At 47.7% G+C, this 20,552-nt stretch overlaps 1 protein-coding gene across 5 annotated transcripts in view; it reads right to left on the reverse strand.

The window, feature by feature from the left end:
* The window catches only part of SEL1L3 (SEL1L family member 3), a 105,915-nt gene that overhangs the window by 31,313 nt on the left and 54,050 nt on the right, over window positions 1-20,552 (reverse strand). For all 5 annotated transcript variants that reach the window (XM_047091783.1, XM_047091780.1, XM_047091779.1 and 2 more), the window contains 5 exons: window positions 19,310-19,521; window positions 17,973-18,152; window positions 8,912-9,031; window positions 6,808-6,948; window positions 2,450-2,512 (listed from right to left, as the gene is read on the reverse strand). In XM_047091783.1, coding sequence (XP_046947739.1) covers window positions 2,450-2,512; window positions 6,808-6,948; window positions 8,912-9,031; window positions 17,973-18,152; window positions 19,310-19,521 — 716 coding nt within the window. The remainder of the gene's footprint in view (window positions 1-2,449; window positions 2,513-6,807; window positions 6,949-8,911; window positions 9,032-17,972; window positions 18,153-19,309; window positions 19,522-20,552) is intronic.

Here is a 20,552-nt window from a genome sequence, read left to right on the forward strand (position 1 = left end):
GCGCTTCATGCGAATCTAGCCTGGAGCCTCCTTGTGCTTGCTGATTTGTGCTGTCAGGTGCTCTCGTCTGCTTTCCTTAGGAGCTCCCACTTGCTTCCACAGGGCAGCGGGCGGCTGGCTTGTTGAGAGCTCGGAAGCCCTGAGGGGGTGTGAGCGCTTCGGATCGAGCCTCCCACCCGCAGGGAGAACACTGTGTGTAACCTGGGCGTCCAGTGTTCTCATTCCTCCCTTCCTGCCAGCCCCACCAAACCACGAAGAAGCAGGGGAGAAAGGATCCGAGGGTCTAACGGCGCCCTTGCCTCCGTGAGACTTGTTAAGTTAGAGGCTAAGTATGGAACCAAACCTCTTTCACCCCCCTTTCACAAGCGAAGGACAAGTGTCCCTTAAGAATAGATGCCAAGATCCCAGTCTGAGCCTTTTCGGTCTGCCACGGATCCTAAGAGGCTATACTTCCTAGGTTCTCTGTTGGACTCTGGGTGTCGGGAAGACCAGGGGAAAGAAACTAACAATGCTTGTTAAAAGAGAAGCTCCATGAGGGTGGGAATCTTGTTTCCCAAGTCCCTTTATTAGTGTTTGCCACAGAGTAGGTGCTCAGTAAATAGCTGACAAATGAATGAAAGCCGCCCTTTGAATCTCGGTGTTAAACAAAATGGAGTCCAAACCCTATACCCCGAGGATGGAGAGTAGGGTTCAGATCTCCAGGCCCTCCAGATAGCGGACTCCAAAATAACGGACACTTGGAAGGAGTATCAGTGCTGTGGATCTAGGCATAGAAGCGTTCTTCCTGAACCTCACACAGTAGCAGGTGCAAGGTGGTCTGCTGGTAAATCTTACAGAATGCATTTCAATACTGTAATAGACCAGGGAATGCTATAAAGTGGCAAGAACCAGCTTTGGAACAGGCTTGTGGAACAGCCTCACAATGGCTTTTGCTGCGAAGCCAGAGGCCACAGGCTTCTTCAGATGCACCTGCCATCCCTCAGAACATCTGCGGAACTCCTGGAGGGACCGCACTTGGAGCCCCACAAGAAATCCCGTCTTCTTGCTTACTATTCATACTTTGTTCTGGAGAGGTACCGCTCAATCACCAGAGTTGCTTCCATGTGACTCTTCACTCATTCCAAAAATCAAATGATATGCGGCCTAAAAATCAAATGATATGCGGCCTTTGCCACAGGGCCTGACAAAGAGTAGGGGCTTAGAAATTCCTTGTTGAGTGAATGAGTGAGAACCACAAAGCACTTTTAAGGAGGCAGTGACTCCAGGCTATAAAACTGCATCTCCCAATACTTAACCAAGCTCTGCTCAAAACCCCTTCAAGCAAAGCACATTAGACATCAACGCACCACTACGATGGCCAAAGAGACACAAATTTCCCAGCTTCCGGGAAACCCCAGCGTTGCCCCATTTTAGGATTCTCTGGAAACAATGCCCTCAAGGACCACCATGAAACTGCCTCTCTACCTCTGCCCTAACATTTGTGTGGGGTCAGGAGTCGTTGTGTGCTGAAGTAGGCTCCCTTCTCCTGGGTCACGTGCCCTCTTGACACCACAGAGGTGGAGGAAAAGTCTTCTGGCTCTCTTGTTCCATGCTCCAACTTTCTGCTCGACACAAAAAAGACACTCTGAACTTCTCAAGGGGAGGGAATGAGGGAAAAAAATCAGCACGGGATCTTCAGGAGTCTTTGTCGATAAGGCAGATATTGGCAGCCTGGGGGAGGGAGGCATTTTCAAGAGACAGGAGGGCTAGAGAGGACCCTGTCAAGGTTGTAGAATTACAGTGGTTTCTACAAATGTATTTATTTGCCAATCTGCACGCGTGCACCCTTGAGTGTGCTTGGGTGGGTGCGCATGCACTGTGTGTGGGTGCGTCCCCTCACAAACGGTACTTAACCTCCATTCTGTAGGGCCAGAGTGAAACCAGCTGAGTTGACAATAGCAGTGAAGAGTAAATAGTGACAAAAGCAAAGAAATTTCTAAACCCGGCAACAAACTGGATAAACGTCTCCGTTATTAAAGCCCAGGAAGTAAAGGAGCATTGGACATGACGGGGTTAAGCTTCAAGGGAATTAGGCCTTTGGTTTTCCCAATTCAATGGCATTTATACATACCCATTCAATTCCAAGGAGCCCCGCTACCCCCCCCCAACCCCCAACCCTTGCTTGTTATCAGGGCAGCAGGTGATTATAATTTTAGCCTTCAAACAAGATCGGCCTGAATTCTATTGACTGGAAGGTGAATTCAGCTTTTGAATTTTGCCGTCCCCATTGTGACAGGTTTCCGTATGTGTTGTAGCTCCAAAATGACTAATCACCGCAATGCCAGTGACCTCCCTCCCGACTCCTGTTTTCTACCGGGGCCAAAGGCTGGCCATTCACTTTGGCAGATTTGCAGGCGTGTGGGCATGCGCGGTGCAAATGTTTCCCTCTGACAATATGCAAAAGTGTTACCTTGGAAGCCGCTTTCTTCATCAGCTCTAAGGCAAGCCGTCTGTTCTTTTTTACTCCTTGACCCTAAACCATGATAAACAGCAATGAGTATGAAGAAAATCAACCCAGAGCGCGCTCAGAGACATCACGTGGGTATATCAGTGTTCCAGGTAAAATACTTACACAATAAAACCCAAGCCTTCCTACTTAGAAGCCTTCCCTTAAAGATCTCTCGATGCAGAGCCATTACCCCATCATCATCGTCACCACCACCATTATTTTGCTTATGTGTGCGGAGCTGAGGCAGCGGACCTGACCTTCCCAGCTTAGCGTCCATACAAAATCCCCCATTATCATCCAGTGGGTCGCATTCCTGTCTGTCCACAGGTACCACTGGGAGAAGCCCTGAAGAATAGGGCTAAATGAGTTTGGTCATCCTGGATGTGTTCCTCTGGGGATGGTCTCATCCGTGAGCCAGATACCGCGCTTTATCTGCACTGGACAGTCAAAAGTTATCAGGCCTGCCATTTGCAGCCTTCCTGGGTCCTCTCAGGAGTCCCCAGGGTGGAACACGGTGGTTTTAGAACCAGCTTGAGAGCCCGTCGCAAAGGAGACAGGACCCCTTGGAACCCTCTGCCTCAGATGCTGACAGAAACTGACAAGGTTCCTCCTCCGGCAAAAGCAAGTTTTCCCAGCAGACGTGGTTTGAGCACCATCACAGAGAGAAATATATTAGAAAATAATTTTATATACTATATAAATATATATTATAATTTTATATATTTTTATAAAAATATTATAATTTGATATATTTATATAGTATATATAATTTTTTTGAGAGAGAGAGAGAGATTGAAAGAGACAGAGAGAGGGGCGCCTGGGTGGCGCAGTCGGTTAAGCGTCCGACTTCAGCCAGGTCACGATCTCTCGGTCCGTGATTTCGAGCCCCGCGTCAGGCTCTGGGCTGATGGCTCAGAGCCTGGAGCCTGTTTCCGATTCTGTGTCTCCCTCTCTCTCTGCCCCTCCCCCGTTCATGCTCTGTCTCTCTCTGTCCCAAAAATAAATAAACGTTGAAAAAAAAAATTAAAAAAAAAAAAAAAGAAAGAGACAGAGAGAGAGATTGAAAGAGACAGAGATTGAAAGAGACAGAGATTGAAAGGGCAGACAGAGAGGGAGACACAGAATCCGATCCAGGCTCTGAGCGGTCAGTCAGCACAGAGCCCGACACGGGGCTCGAACTCACGAACCGTGAGATCGTGACCTGAGCCGAAGTCGGACGCTCAACTGACTGAGCCACCCAGGTGCTCCTTGGGGTTCCTGCTGCAAGAGAGGAACTTCGTGGGATCACGCTGAAGTGTCTGCAGGACCATGTGGGGAAGTGGCAGGTCTGAGGGGGGAGCTGGAGGGGTCCCTGAGGTCTCTCTCAACACAGGACTGACAACAAAAATGGCGGGCAACGGGAGCTGGATGAAAACCGTCGCTGCTACCAAACTCAACTGGACTCTGTGACTGACACACACCACAGGTGCCCCCTGGACTCTTCCTGGCCTCAGACACGGCGGTTGATGGGGTCACATTGTGACATAATGTGGCAGGGCTTTGCAATGAATATAGCTTTTAACTCTGTTGAAATACTTAGCACCACAGCGAATAAAGATGACACTAGCAAACATTCCCGCATTAATTAGGGTGTGCCCAACCCTGGGCCGTCACACCTCATCCTCACCACAAGCCTGGAGACGTGCTGTGAGCATTCCCCTCTGAGCCCTTGCCCAGACTAGCACAGTGAGTGAGATATAGAGGCAGGATTTGAACCCAGGCAGGCAGGCCCCAGAGTCCAAGCACACAACTACCACGCTCTCTTGCCTCGTGTGCATTCCAGTTCTGTGCTGAGAACACATAACGATTTGTAACCTCCTGGCAGGACCCAGAAAACATGCAGGATATGGTTGTCTCTATTTTTTCAGGACCCAAAAATAAAATCGTGACTCCAACTAAAAGTGAAACTATATGCACCAAATTTTACTAGACTTTAACTTACCTATTTAATAAAGCCAATGAGCTGAAGCAAAGTTGAAGACGAAAATATTTTTCGGAAATGCACCATTACTTCATTTAATTAGAGAAAAAGAGAGGAAAAAAAGAAAAAGAACAAGAAGGCTACTCGGAAAAACTGGATAGGGCAATGAGACAACACTTTTGGACTTCTGGAAAAGTGTCAGAAAGACCAGGATGACAGAATGTTAGAACCTGGCTGAACTCAAATTTTTCTTCTCCAACTTCTCTGCTTTGAAGGAATAAAACTGGGGCCCAGAGAGGATGACTCATCCAAAGACTTACAGTCGGATCTACGACTAGAACTCAGATACTCTGATTTCTAGCTGCCGTGCATTTTCCAGAATACTTGTTCATTTCATCCTAAGTGGGATAACTTCCTGCACAGGGGCTATGCACTCTACACAAATCTGAGTAGTCCTGGAAGTTGTTAAGTGAGAGAAATGGAAGGCCCTGGTACGTAGTAAGTGCTCAATAATATCCACTGAGTGAATTAATCAAAAACAGCTGCTGCAGGAAAGGTCAAAGCTCTGTCCTCTTGTGGATGCCAGACGGGATGGCCTGGACTGTCTTGTCTTGGACAAGCTGCAGCTGTCATGGCACCATGACACAATATGCCCAAGGCCCACACAAAGCCCGGAGCACAGTACTGTTCGTCACATTTGGGAAGCTCATTTTCTGCACGGGGTTCTTTCCCGTGGAATACACTTAAAGTGACCTTCTGGCCAGAGGTAAGATCTTCGATACGCTAATGAGCAGCTTCCTTGATCCCACTGAGGGATTCTCAGTTAGAATGCAGGAAAAACAAAAGTCTCTAAGGTTTGGGAAAGCAGACAGTAGGTCACCTCCAGAGTCATTTGTTTATGTTATTTGCCTCTGCCTCTAGATGGCGAGCTCTGGGTGGGCAGAAGTCATGTCCGATTCGAGCCATTATCTTCTCTGCACTTTGACAGTGGCCGGCCCCAACTCCGGCGGACAGGTGCCTCTCCGTGCCTGCCCTCTCCACCAGTGCATGAGCCCCTTGAGGTCGGGGACGCGGCGCCCGCATCCATCTGTCACTCCATCTAGCGCAGAGTCTGGCATTTTGTCAGCCCCGAATGGGTGTTTATTGAATAAACACACGGATGCATCAGCATATGGCTAGGAGTCAAGCCGTTTCTGTGTTGACTTGACAACTGAGAAAGGGAAGTCCAGACTCTACATTTGGAAACCACATCAACCAATAGGTTTTAAGGCTTTGGAGGGTCTGAAACGTAGCAGAGTCACGGTTGTGAATCAGTGAGTGGCCACAGCTGCGGTTCCAAAGATGGACCTGGCCGCACAAATCCGCGTCCTTGTCTGAAGACACTCACTATCTGAGGACAGCCACTTGCTTTGGGCATGACATAGGATCTAAGGGTTTCCTTACTGGAGCCAACAGCTTTTCGCTTTGCCAAGGTTGGGGAGTTGATGTCTCTGTGTTTGGGGGTGAAGAGCACAGACTCTGAAGCCAAAGTGCCTGGAGCTCAGTCCCAGATCTCTAAAATGTACCAGTTATGTGACCTTGGGCAAGTTAAAAAGCCTTCCTCTGCCTCTGTTACCACATATATAAACAGCAATCATAATGCACCCCCGGGCCTGCCTCACAAGGTCGTTATGAGGATTGAATGCATTAATACATGTAAGTCCGGTAATAAGTGCTCAAGCAGTGTGATCTATTCAGATTTCATGTAAGATACAGTATTTTTCATTTCTTGAAGCCCATTCATTATATTATCTCATTCAATCTGTGATCATTACCGTTGTCCCATGAGATCAAATAACTCCAAGGACACATAGGTGATGATGGCAGAGGAGGGACTCGAACTCCATCCTCTGTCTCCTGTGCTAATGCTTTCAACTCCCCCCCCCCCATTCTCCTGTTGGCTTAAAGCAAGATATTTGTTTTGACCAACCAGACCGTTGGGATCCAGCCCAAACACACACTTCGGTTAAGCTGTAATTCAATGACAACTCTGCCTGGTGGGGAACTTGCAGCCCCTTTGGGGGCTGATGGCCGTTTTCCAATCCGTAAAACGTGGTGCCTCCTCCAGAATGCTACAGTGCTTGCAAAAGCAAAGAGAATCCAGGTGCCAAACATAAGGCTAATGATTAAAAATGAGACCAGGGCACTGTTTCTGATTCTGCCTTTCCAGCAAGTATCCCTTTCCATCAAGAGTGATGGAAGCACATACATACTAAGTTCTTTCAGTTACAGATTCCTTGTTTGCCAGCACGCCTACAGGAAACTGCTCAGAAGTCTGATAAGAATTGTATAACGTTGGCACAAACCGAGGGATTCTTACCTTGAATAACACAATGGCATAGTCATATATCAACGCGGGGTCCTCAGTCTCCAGGGCACCCTTGGCATACCACTCGATTGCCGCTTCAGGATTCTTGGCCACACCTTGCTGGCCCCAAAACAGCATCTGGGCCAATCGTTGCTTCAAGACAGTAGCAATTTAGAAGAATGACTTTCCTGTGTAATGCTTAACATAAGACTTTAAAAGGTGGAAGGACAGACCAAGTTCAAAATGTTTTCCCATGAGAACCAAGAAATAGGTAGGCGCGTGTTATCTTCCAACTGGGAGCCCTGAAAGGTGAACTCGTGTAAATACGAGTCCTCAGCACCAGCTGGAAACAAGGCACGTGTGCACGTGTATGTGGACGTATCTGTTGCACCCCGGGCCAGAGCTGGATGGAACTTGGTCAACGATCACGACTGTCTCCTGTCCTCAAAGCCCCTCTCCTTTGGGAGGTACTGCCTGTCACTTGGCCTAGTGAATGGCATGGAGGCCTGTGCACATCCATATCAGGAAGGCACTTCTCTCTCCCCATCCCAGCATTTTTCCACACGACTGACTCCACCATGACACTCAAGGCTGAGAGCTCTCTGGGGATAGGAACCTCAAGATGTTTTTTTTGTCTGCCTTTATCCCCTCAGCCCCCATTCAGCAAAGCTCAGTAGAAGCTCATAGAAGCTATTCCACAAAGATTTGCTAAACGAAGGAAGGAAAGTTCATGCAAGCTCTGGAGTACCCAGGAAATGACTCTGGCAGTGGCATTTCCAGAATTATGTACTAGAATTCTTTCCTGCACTAGAAAGACTGCAGGCCAGGGAGAGATGTCCAACAGGAGCCAGAGCAATGTCTGTTAACATTCTGGCCCATTCTGGCCTCTTGTGGTCTTTCTTTCTGCTTCTTCTCTCGTCTCCTCTTCCTTCCCCTCACTCCTCAAATACCTACAACGTCCCTCAAAGTATCTCCTGAAATTCTAGGAAGACCTCTACAGACGGATGGGAAACCCATTCAACACTAAAGGGTCTCTGAACTATTTGCTTGTCAATACATTTGTTCTTTTCTTTTTTTTTTCAACGTTTATTTATTTTTGGGACAGAGAGAGACAGAGCATGAACGGGGGAGGGGCAGAGAGAGAGGGAGACACAGAATCGGAAACAGGCTCCAGGCTCTGAGCCATCAGCCCAGAGCCTGACGTGGGGCTCGAACTCACGGAGCGCGAGATCGTGACCTGGCTGAAGTCGGACGCTTAACCGACTGCGCCACCCAGGCGCCCCACATTTGTTCTTTTCTGTTCTCTTTCTTTTTCCCATCTCTGAGCTTCTGCCTGCTTAACAGACCCAGAGGCTCTTCCCACACCGTGTGCTCACCAGGAGCACAGAGCAAAAGCTAAATCCACTCTTGGGGAAGGAGGCTTTCTCCCAACCGGTGCAATCGGCCTAAGCTGTCTCCCATTAAGGGATTCTCTTCATAGTGAAATCAAGGGAAGAAGTCAGATAGAGAACATTCTCCCAGCTTTCTGCCCTTCCTGGTACCTCTGAAAAGTCCTTCCAAAAACACAAGACATGTTCAAGAGACAAGGTTGGTCCTCTGGTCTAACATACTGCACGTGATTTTCTGTTAGTCTCTTAGCTGAATTCACGGCCCTTCTTCTTGATATCCCTCTAATCTCTACTGCACCCCAAGATGCTTCTTTTTCATTTCTATCCAATGCACTAAAATGTCTGATGGTAGTCTTTAGGACAGATCACAAATGTTAAAGCTCTTTCTCCTTCTGGGTGCAGGGTAGGACTACACTTCCGGCCCACGCGACGTCAAGGGAGACCAGGTGACTTGCGTTGGCTAGTGAAACATGAGAGGCGGCCCCTCTCTGCGCAGAGCCCCGCCGCAGTGGCTGTGGGCGACTGTATTGCAATGAAGCCCCTGGTGGCTTGGTTTGTAGGGGCTCATGAGAGCACGGCACGTGCCGACCCCCACGGGACGGGTAGTGGAAGTGAGAAACTAACGCGTGTTGTTTCAAGCCACTGAGGTTTGGGACAATCTGTTACCATGGCATAACCTGGTCTATCAGAACCGATAGAATTTCCAAAACAGTGGCCCGCATTTTTACCTGAGCTGCCGCATTGCCTCGGGTGGCCTCGTGCTTCAACCACATGAAGACATCTCCATCCTCTTTGGTTTGTACCTTGAGCGTTTCCTCATCCTTCAGTCTAATTGTTTCGACATATGCCTAAAAAGGAAGGACATAGAGGAGAGAAAGAGGGAGGGATGAAGGAAGGAAAACAGAAGGAGGGGGACACGGGAAATGCCCAAATGATTTAGGCACGCAAAAGCCATGGCATTATTCTTAAACTGGCAATTGCTCAAGTAAAAACTATCTGAACAACTGAAACACGGGGTATGTTCACAATGTCATAAGATCAAATGCGTTTTAAATGAATGTATCACATCTCCTCTACCTAAATGGGCATATTTGTTCCTACCAAAGCGTTTGCCTTGGGAGAACAAAATTTATTCCACTCCCACTTCCGTTGCTCAAGCTTGTTCAGAAGACCACGTTCACGCCACTGATTTCAGAGGCAGGTTACACACGGCCTCAAAAAAGGTGAATCAATATTTTCTAAGTATAACCTTGTTGTTGTTTTTTTTTTTAATCCCAAAGTGTTATTATCCTGCATGACTAACCCTTTTTATTTAGAAGGCTCAGCTTCAAATATCTTTTGGCTATTTCCAAAAATTAAATCTACCCTGCCGAAAAGAGGGCATTGTTAATTCTGAGGATGCGAGGAAGAAGGTGCTAGAGGCTCTGAGGGGGAATCCAAAGGGAAAAGTTCCCAAAATGTTTTGAATTTGCGCACCGCCTCGGAGGTATCCGACTCCTCTGCAGAAAATCAGACTCATTTTGAAGTGTAAATTGTGGCTGTTTATCAAGAGACCAGCGCTGTTGTTTCACGGTCTCCCCTTATACATAATGAACTCTATTTAACAATGCCGTGAGGGGTGCTGGGAAGGCCTCCCATGCCCGGCACATGGCACAAGCAGATGGTAAAATAAATAAATAGATAGATAGATAGATAGATAGATAAAATAAAATAAAATAAAATAAAATAAAATAAAATAAAATAATAGATAGATAAAATAAAATAAAATAAAATAAAATAAAATAAAATAAAATAAAATAATGGATCTGCATGAGTTTGGGAAAGAAGACTCAGAGAACAAGGAGCCAGGCCTGATTTCCCTTTTGACCCTCTTTGTTGGCGAGGAAGAATTCTTAGATTCACAAACTCTAGCCTGCAGCCCATTCCTGAGACGGTCTGGCAGCTGTCTCCTCTGCTATGGCCGCATGGCACCATGGGTCCCTCCCCAGGGCACTAGGGGGGCTGAGAAGTGGGGACTGTGTCGGGAACCCAGCAGGCATCCCGTCTTGCTCAGTGTCTAACCCGTGGAGGCCACCAAGCAAAGAGCAACAATTAGAATAAGGCCACCCACTACCTTCTATAGAAACCATCATTGTGCCAGGGGTTTAACAAATCTTTTTGTCCCCTCATCCTCACGACAGGACTGCCATCCAAATGTCACTGTCCTCGATTTATAGGCAAAGAAGCGGAGGCCTGAAAGGTGAAACCAGGAACTCATGATTGCCTTGTAGAGCTGTCAAGCCAGCCCGGTCTGACTCCAAAGAAAGGGCTCTCTCGGGCTCCCCACAGTGTCACCCTCTAGCGAGAAGGCCCTAGAATCCACTCTATCCTGTTGACTCCGACAAGCGTAGGACTAACGAGTGGGTGCTTCAGCTCGAACTCCAGGGGACACTCTACGGTCTGGGGTGAACTTGGAATTGGGCTGATGCTGGAGCTGTTCAGATAATGGAATCCTCAGTTAGAATTTTGTTTTCAACTGGACAGTTCGGGGTCTTTTGAGTTTTGGTTATTTTTCTTATTTTGTTTCCTTCTCTAACTTTGTCATGGGGCTTGAATGAAAGACATGACAGGGGCGCCTGGGTGGCACAGTCGGTTAAGCGTCCGACTTCAGCCAGGTCACGATCTCACGGTCCGTGAGTTCGAGCCCCGCGTCCGGCTCTGGGCTGATGGCTCGGAGCCTGGAGCCTGCTTCGGATTCTGTGTCTCCCTCTCTCTCTGCCCCTCCCCCGTTCATGCTCTGTCTCTCTCTGTCCCAAAAATAAATAAACGTTGAAAAAAAAAATTAAAAAAAAAAAAAAAAAAGAAAGACATGACATATGAAGACACAGGTCCTACCCTGCGGGATTTACACTCTTAGATGTTTCTGCCGCTCTCTGGCAGTGACGATATATCACTGACATATCAATGATAGTTGATGTATCACTGATAATACGTCACTGTTCTAATTGCTTTGCCCAAGACTGCCTCATTGAATCTTTGCCACCTTGTAAGAGTGTCTCTGTCAATATCTCCATTTCAGTGATGAAGAAACTGAGGCTCAGAAGTTAAGTAGCTTATCCAAGAGCATATATTTAGTTCTACAAACTTAGGAATCAAATCCAGGCTGGCCGGCTGTGGGGCCCATAGACCTCACCACCCCGTGAAGGGCTCGTGCATTTGAGAGGAAGCAAATGGTGGACTGCTTCCTTGTCCTCCCTGATAGTGAACTCGTGGGCTTTTGGCAAAGGCCACATTTCTGAGGGAACTGGGTAGCTGTGCATAATTCTGAAGAAGTGACACTTTTGTCCTTTGTGTCGTTGTACCCTGGTCTGGCTCCCCTGGGTCGTGCCATCAAGTTTTGCAGCAGGACAGGGCCATTAAGAGCACAATCTTTCATCTCAGACCAAGGGGAATTCTAACCCACCACGAACTACCCATGGACCTTGGCCAACTAACTTTATTTATCTGCGATTCAGTCTCTGCATCCATAAAGTGGAGCTTAGCATATGGTACTTGCTAGATCAAAAGCACTCAACCTAACAGCCGCTATTTTTCACTGTATGAAGAGTTAGAAAGGCCTAGGTTCCAATCGAGGCTCCACGACTCAACCGCTGTGTGACTCTGGGCAGTTCTTCAGCTTCTCTGAGGCTCAGTTGCCCCACTTGTAAAATGGGAACTGATCTCATAGGGTTGCGTGAAGATTCCATGAGACTGTTTATAAAAGAGCTTAGCAGAGCGTGTGGTGCATGGTGAGCTCTCCGTAATGGAACCCATCATCTGTTAGGTCCTTACTTCACTCCGACACGTAAAAGGCTGGGAGCCGTTTAGAACATTAGCCCTCCTATTGGTTCTGCAGTTTTGTGCAGCTCGCAACCTTATGCGGTGGGGTCTATCTAAGAGCATTTTATGCGTCAGAAGATGAAAGTCACAGACTTTAAAGGGGGAGTTGTGGGGACGGAAGCCAGGCTCCACTAGCCACACATCATGTGGGTTCGCTTGTTCAAGCTGTGACCCCCGTGTGAGGTACATATCATGGCACCCGCTTTACTGGTGAAAAGCTGTGCGGAGACAGAGGTGAGCACTATCACCTAAGATTTCACACCCAGTGAACAACGGACCTGGGACCTTAACCCAAGTAAATCTGGCCGGAGCCACACCTCCACTGTGTGCCACACCCAGGCAGCTGGTAGCTTCTCCGTGGTACTGGGGTCACTACAGCGGCAGCCAGCACCGGAGCAATATGGTCTGGGCCTTCTGTGAAAGCCGACCACCTGCAAAGACATCTGATGAAGGAACGACCCCTAAAAGGGAGGAACGTTCGGCTGTTCATGCATTCAGACAACACTGTGTGACCGGAGAATGATGCGTCGGATGCAAATATGACCAAGCCAGGAGGAAGAAGGTGTGGTGTGGAGAAGCAGCAGTGGGGGTGTTTGGGGGGCAGAGCTGAAGAGATGCTGGCAGGGACCCAAGGGCCCCACATTGACCAGCGCTGGGACTTTTGTGGCTTCTGAGGGGTTCTTTTTGTTGCTGCGTTACAAAGTCAAGGTCTCTCGAATGAGCTCATATCCTGTACTGCAGGGTTAAAATCTGCTGACCAGGTCAGAGGAGGTCCAACGTCTGGAGACTGGACAGACCTTACAGCCCCCACGCCCACTGTCAGAGGAGGCACCACACTGTCCCAGAGATGCTGACACTTCACCGGTGTCACCACCTTTCTCTCTGCTCAGCCTGCAGCTTCCAAGGGCGGTGTTCACACCGTATCGGCTATTCGCCATTGATCACAGGGCGGGGCAGAGGAGACGGGGTAGGGAGGGCAGGAGAAGTGGTGGAGACAAGAAGAGAAAAGACAGAAAAGAGACAAAGAGAACAAGAGAAAAGAGTGAGAGAGAAGTGGGGGGAGAGACAGAGAGACAGAGAGGAAGGGAGGCAGAAAGGGCAGGACTTGGAAAACCCCTCCGACTTTGCAACTGGGGCCTTCACATTTTCCAGAGCACCTGCGTTCTCTGGAGTTGTGAGATATGACGGTTCAGCCAGCACCCCTGGGAACTCAGGAGCAGGGCAATTTCAAAGCCTACACTTAAACCGCCTACCTCTGCTAACTTCTTGCGAGGCCTGTGGGAACCGCCTTTGGGAACCCGCCTCTCAGGGTGTTTAAAATCAGCTGTAACGCTTGGCTCCCAACGGTGGGTGTGTGTGTGCGTTTTCTTTGCTGAAATTTCACATTTTAGGGATTTTATTAAAGTAAGAATGGGGAAATACGAGCTGTAAGGATAAGTACCCACAATTCTCAAACGCGGGATGCCACCCAGAAAGGCTGACTGGGAGAGGGGCGGGATTTAAAGCCAAGTGCTTTGGGCGCTTGCAGTCAACAATGAACACTGGTCACATCAAAAAGCACCAGAGTCTGGGGCGCCTGGGCGGCTCAGGCAGTTAAGCCTCGACTCTCGATTTTGGCTCAGGTCATGATCTCACGGTTTATGAGTTTGACCCCCCCCCACCCCCGCCCCCCGCAGGGCTCTGTACTGACTAGCCTGCCTGGGATTCTCTCTTTCCCTCTCTCTCTGTCCCTCCCCTGCTGTACTAACTCTGTCTCTCTCTCTCAAACTAAATAAATATTTTTTTTAGGCACCAGTGAGTCAACAAGACAATGTAATAACTTCAGGTTTATCACTGGATGCTCTCCACTCTTACCCCATCCGTCAGCCCATTGGTAAACACTGGGTGCCAACTGTGTGTCACGCCCAGTGCTGGGCACTGAGATCGCTGACACGAACAAGGAGCCTGTAACAGGGAGCCTATGGTCTCCTGGGGAAGCCAGCTCTGTGACCCTGTGCGTGGCACCCTTCATAAGCGTTCATAAGGGCAATGGCAGGGATACACCTGGGTGCCCTGGCCCCACCACCAATAGACGTGGAGAAGGAGGTGAGGTCTGAGCCCAGTGTTCAAGTAGGAGGGGTCAGCAGGCAGGAAAAGAGGAGTGAGTGTGGAGAAACAGACCAGGCAGAGGAGACCAAACAGCACCAGGAGGCGGGAACAGCAAGGCGTGGCCTATAGTATGGTGTCACCAGGGCGGACAGGCTGAGCAGGGATCACTGAGAGCTGAGGCTGGAGAAACAGAAACCAGATCAAAGAAATCCTCCTACGCCAAGCGATGCGCTGAGCTGAGGCGTCGTGGGTCAGTACTTCTCAACACGGGCTGCACATTATGAACATCCGAGCTTTTCAAACACACTTGAACAACGCAGGTTTGACCTGCACAGGCCCGCCTCATGCAGGTTTTTTGTTTTTTTTTCCAACAAATACGGTGCTATAAATATATTTCTTGATGATTTTCTTAATCACATTTTTTTCCCTCTGGCCTACTTTATCGTAAGAATACAGCAGATAATACATATAACAAAATAAACATGTGTTCATTGACTGTTTATGTTAACAATAAGACTCCTGGACAACAGTAGGCTATTAGTAGTAAACTTTGGGGGAGTCAAAGTTATATGTGGACTTTTAACTGTATGGGGGATCGGTGCCCCTAACCCTCTTGTTGTTCGAAGGTCAACTGTATACACATACACACAGACACGTGTGCCCAGGCCCCTCCACGCTGCGACCTCAAGACTGTGGGGTGGAGCCTGCACGGAATTGTTCTTTAAACCCCCAGGTGATTGTGACGTGCAGCCAGGTTGAGAGCCTTGACTGCCGATAGCCTACTTTGGAAGAAGTAGTGAGAAGAGAAGGGAAGAGACAAGGCTGGTGACAGAAAGACCAGTTAGGAAGCACATCGGTTTGCTGTGGCCGCCATAACAAAACGCCACAGACTGGGTGGCTTGAACCACAGACATTTATTCCCTTAAAGTTCTAGAGGCCAGAAGTCCAAGATCAAGATGCTGGCAGGTTTCGTTTCTTCGAAGGCCCCTCTCCTTGGCATGCCGGTGGCCACTTTCTCACTGTGCCCCCCCCCCCCCACATAGTCATCCTGCTATCTGTTTAAATCCTATTCTCCTGTTCTTTGGGCGGGGGTGGGGGTGGGGATGGGGAGCAGCACAATTCAGCCCAGAGCAGGAGGCTGTCCAGCAGCTGGGGGCAGAGGTGAGAAGGGGCAAATGTCACCTATGGCCCCAGGGATGGAGACAGGCGGAGAGAGAAATGGGCAGCTGGTGGGGGCTGTAACAGATGGGAGGATGGGGGGATGGCTCCTTGGCTGCAAGGAGGGACGGTAGGGCCATCAGCGGAGGAGTTACGGGGGACGGGCCGTGTGTTACCTCCTCCTCACTGTGTTATGAATCCAGATGGCAGTGCGTAAGAAAATCTCAGCTGGACTGGAAGGTCCGAGTGTCACCAGTATGTGGAGGGCAGTTGAAACCAAGGGTGTGGACGAGACCCCTGCCCCTCTGGAAAGGGGCTGAGACGAGGCGGGGGACCAAACCACCAACGTGGAAAAGCACATTCCGAGGAGCGACTGAAGGAAAGTGGCTCGTCTACGATTAAGTCACAAAACAAACAAAAGCCAGCATCTTCTTTCTCTTCCACCTGAGCCAAAGACCTGCTAACTCATAAAGAAGTGACACGAAGCGAGAGTACTAATAAAGAAGATGAAATGATTTGAAGCACGAGGTACATAAAAGAAAAAACGAAGCAAGAATCAAGGAAGGAGTTACTGACGGATCCTTGGTTTGTTAATTAGAGGTCTGGCTTTCCATATCTCCTCGTTTGTTTCGTGCTGCTGGTGAATTAATAGATTTCTCAACAAAAGGACATTTAAATCCATGTATGACACCTGCTTAAATTCTCAAGAAGCCATTAATTACACATTCTTAAGAAAATGAGCGATGATACAACTCTTCTAACTGCATAATTCGTATCTGTGATTCTTAATCATACGACTTTCAGCTGCAAGATGGATCTCTTCTATTCATCTTCTCTGGTTCTGACCAATTAAACATTTTCTTTCATAATCATAACATTTCATGTGCCAAATCTTCAAAAGAAAAGGAGCTTGTTAGCAACACACTATTTCCCATTGCTAATTTATGCTGAATTAGAATTCTTAAAAGTATAATACATACATAGAGGACATTCTTAACACATTCAGGCTTAGCTAAACCCACCGCAAGATCACGTTGTGGCTTGCTTTTTGTATGAATGCCTTTTTCAGAATAATTCCTTTTAAAAATTTTTTTTTGATCAATTCATAAATTAATTCCTGTCAAACTGAGGTCAAATTTTGCGCATAGCTTATATTTTCACTGAGAGAATACAAACAATAATGACAAGATCGTTCAAGTTTATTCAGGAGAAATTGTTATTTTCTGAAGGAATCAGAATGTCTATATAGGTAGCCATGTGGTATTTTATAGTCTGACTCATGTTTAATGTTCACTGACAGCATGTATTTTTGACTCATTTATTTCATAACCGTACGGCGGCCCCTGTAGATTTCATTTCCAGATACTATCCATCGCCAACCATCAAGGCACAAGTTTTCTGCACTGTGGGTTTCTGAGTGCCATCCAGGAGGAGAGCTGGGGACCAGTGAGTGGTTCTGGTTCCCGGGTAGCCGCTCAGGCTAAGATTCTCCAATCCTGACTTAGCCAGGCGTATCCCCTGGGCTTACGGAGCAGAAGCAGGGAAAATCGAGAGTTTATGGCCTATACCAGGGCCAAATCCGACCATGCAGTTTATGTACTATTTATGGCTGCACAAACCCAGGTTCCCCGTTTGCTTATATACCGTCTCTGGCAGAGGTGAGCAGCTACAACAGAGGCTGTATGAGCAAAGCCTAAAATATTTACTATCTGGCTCTTTACAGAAAAAGAACCCTGCCGACTCCTGGTAGAGACGGCTTGCATTTCCTCTCAACCTGACTGCCTCAAGGGCTGCGACCATCACGTCTTAAATCCTTCCTGGATAAAGAGGATATATACAAATACCTTCCAAGAAGCCAACCACATCATAGTCTACTCCCACTGAATGCAGACCTGCATCATCGTTCCTTGAAATCTTACACCATCACTTCTATGTATAGACCTTTTTATTCACCATCCTCAAAGCAAACCATCAGTTGATCCAAGGTAACATGTTATGTATTTTTGGGGGGGATGTGAGCCACTGATTTCTCTGTCCAATGAGTCAATAAGATTTGGAAGCCTACAAAAGGAGAGGCTAGAGATAGTGCCCTTCATCCAGTCCTTAATCTGGGATTGGGCAGAGTCTTCAAACATCACACGTCAGTCACTTGGAAGACCTGGCTAGCGAGGCTCATGTCATGGGGACAGCCACTTCTCGAGGTGCCCAGCATTGGGAACGTAGCTAGGGACGGGGCCTGCTTCCTTCTACCGCAGACCCTGCTTGCTGACTATGCGTTGAGAAGACCCCGTAGCTTGTGGCCCCCACTCAATGTGACCCAATCCCTAACACCTCCCAGCCCCACCCGCTCACATGGCCTTGGAACAAAGACAAGGTGTCTTTGTTTCTGGTACACGCTCTCTGCAAAATCAAATTCTGTCCAGGGCCAAATCTACCCTTCCCGCACCAGCCCTCCCACTCCCGAAAAGCTTTTCATGCATAGATGGAGGACTGTTCCCGCATTCAGCCTGAGAACACAGGAAATATGAATTGGAGCACGTAAGATGGCTTTCCTCTCCGTTCGATTATGATCATCCTCTGAAGGCCTGAAAATGAGCCAGCCACAGGTGCAGACACTGTATGAAATGGTTCAGGAAGTCCGTGTAAACAGGGCCATGATGATCTCCGCCCGCTTCTTTATCTTACCTGATCTCCCTGTAGCGTGTGCTGGTCGAGGGGTGTCTTCGTGGCAATGTTGCTATAGTATGCGTAAGACAGCTCCCAGTCGAGGGGGTAGTTATCGACACCCTGGTAGTGCTTGTAGCCAAGATTCATTGAAGACAGCCTCTCACTGCCCTGGCCTCCCACCAAGCTATACAACATGCCCTGTTAGGGAGAAATTTACAAAGTGTTCACAAGATTGTAGAAAAAAGGTAATGAAATCCTAACACTGGAAGGTCATCTGGCCCCGTCCCGAAGCATGAACCTAGTCATTCCGGAAACATGTTAACGTGCCTTTTAGAAAAAATCTTCAGAAAAGAAGCCACAGCAGCTCTCTGACGGTTTTCAGACCTAGCTCTCTGTCCTTCTTAATGTCTAAGAGCTCACAATTCCTTGACTTCTGCCCTCTACTCAGTGAAAAGAGTGGCTGTTCCCTGAATCTTTTTGTGCATCTGCCACCTAGTCTAAGGATCCCTGGTCTGTTTCAGTTACGTCATTTATGGCAGATACTATGAATAGTGACCACGTCCTAACCTTACGCTCTCACAGCGCTACTGTGGAGAAGGGTCTTTGGAGCTCAGCTGGTCCAATAGCCTCATTTCACAGTTGAGGAAAGGGAGGCCCAGAGACTTGACGTCAGGCGTCTATGACCAACCAGCGACTTCGTGACAGACACAGGGCTAGAATCTTCTTCACTATTCCACCTTTGTGAGGATTGCCTTGGGGACTTCAGGAAAGCATGCCATCAGTCATGACTTTCAATAAGCCAGAGACATACACAGAGAAGTCACTCAAAAGGAACATGGAACCACCTGGGCAGGTTTAAACAAACTGAGTCCCTTCAAATCCAGGACAAACAACCTTATGTGCAGATCGGAAAACTAAAAGTGGTCAAGAACCACTCACAGCAATTATAAAAATGGGATCCCAAATGTTTGGCAGGTCGCATAATTAACTGGGTTTCAAAAACCACAAGCAAAACAGTCTGGTATGGCTTTTATGTTGATGGTAGAAGGCTGGAGGTGACAATACTTTGCTTAGAGATCCAGATGACTTCACTTAGCTGAACAGTCATGTGGGACAATGGCCCTACAGCCAGAGTAGTTATAAGAACTGGGTAAGGGGCACCTGTTGTTCTCGAAAGAGTAGGAGTCTGGAAAGCCCTGCCCCAACTCTTCCTTAGCGTATGCCAATCATATCCCCCAGCTTGTGTCCAGAAAGGATGTGCATGAACATGTCCGGTTTCCACGTGGGGCATGAGAGCATTACTCTGCACATATAACACAGGGGACTGATGGTTCTGGAACCCATAAATACTCTACCTGCAGCTGATCCTGAGGTACACTTAATCCAGTTTCATAGAAGACTGCGAGGTAGTAGGATGCTTTATGGTATCCACAACAGCTGGAATCCATCAGAAAGGGGACGACAGAGCTAATTTGGTGAAGACCATCAACACTGGAGAGTCTCTTTACAGCCTTCTCAAATATCCTCCCGCCAACTTCTAATACAGATTCATTTTGGTTCCTCGGTACTGTAAATAACCACAATTCACAGGACACACAATTAATTACCATGGGATCGACGGGGCTTTAGAGAGAAGAGGGAAAAGCCAATTAAACCACCTGAGTTATTAATATGGTTGGTTCTGCAGTGCCTTGAAATATACCACTTTCCAGGGAGGTAAATTAAACCCTTTGGGGATGCCACGGTGTCATTCTGCAAATGGCTTTTTCTTTGGCACTAAATGACAGCCTAGTATCCTGGGAAAAAGGATGTGCCTTATATAGCTGAGAAAGCACCTCCAGAGAGTAATTTACTGAGTGTAACTCACCACCAAATCAGGACCACCGAAAGTTCCAAAGAGACTTTTTCCCCTCTAAGACTCTCAGAAGAATGTGTTTTATCTCAGAAATAGTTCCTAGGTGCTGCTCTAAAAAGTTGAGCAAAAGAACCTTATTTTGAGATGCTTTCTTATCTTTTTCCTCCAGTTTTACTTGAGGGTTTCTAAATACGATAAAAACAATGAGTCAACTTTTATAGAGGGCTTACAAAATGCCAAATACTGGATTAAGTGTTTTATGCAAATTATGGCATGTAATTTGAAAAATTTGACTATTATTAATGTCCTTATTTTTCCAATGAATTGTCTGAAGCCTGGAGAAGTCAACTAGCCTGTCCAAAATTACAAAACCTGACAAGGGGCTGAGCCCAGTTTTGAATTCAGCTTTGCAGGTCAAGAAAGCCATTCCGACTTACTCTGCTGCACCTACCTGCTGATTGATAGGCAACCAGATGTCTTTTTTTTTTTTTTTTTTGGCGTTTATTTATTTTTGAGAGACAGAGAGAGACACCGTGTGAGTGGAGGAGGGGCAGAGAGAGAGGGAGACACAGAATCCAAAGCAGGCTACAGACTCTGAGCTGTCAGCACAGAGCCCGATGTGGGGCTCGAACCCACGAACTATAAGATCATGACCTGAGCCAGAGTCAGAAGTTTAACTGACTGAGTCACCAAGGCACCCTGCAAGCAGATGTCTTAATAGTACCTCACCACTATCGGAAAAC

Source organism: Lynx rufus, unplaced genomic scaffold (genome assembly GCF_022079265.1).
Source record: "Lynx rufus isolate CCGP_SWC_20201006 ecotype Redwood Valley unplaced genomic scaffold, mLynRuf1.p SCAF_3, whole genome shotgun sequence".
Classification (NCBI taxonomy): domain Eukaryota; kingdom Metazoa; phylum Chordata; class Mammalia; order Carnivora; family Felidae; genus Lynx; species Lynx rufus.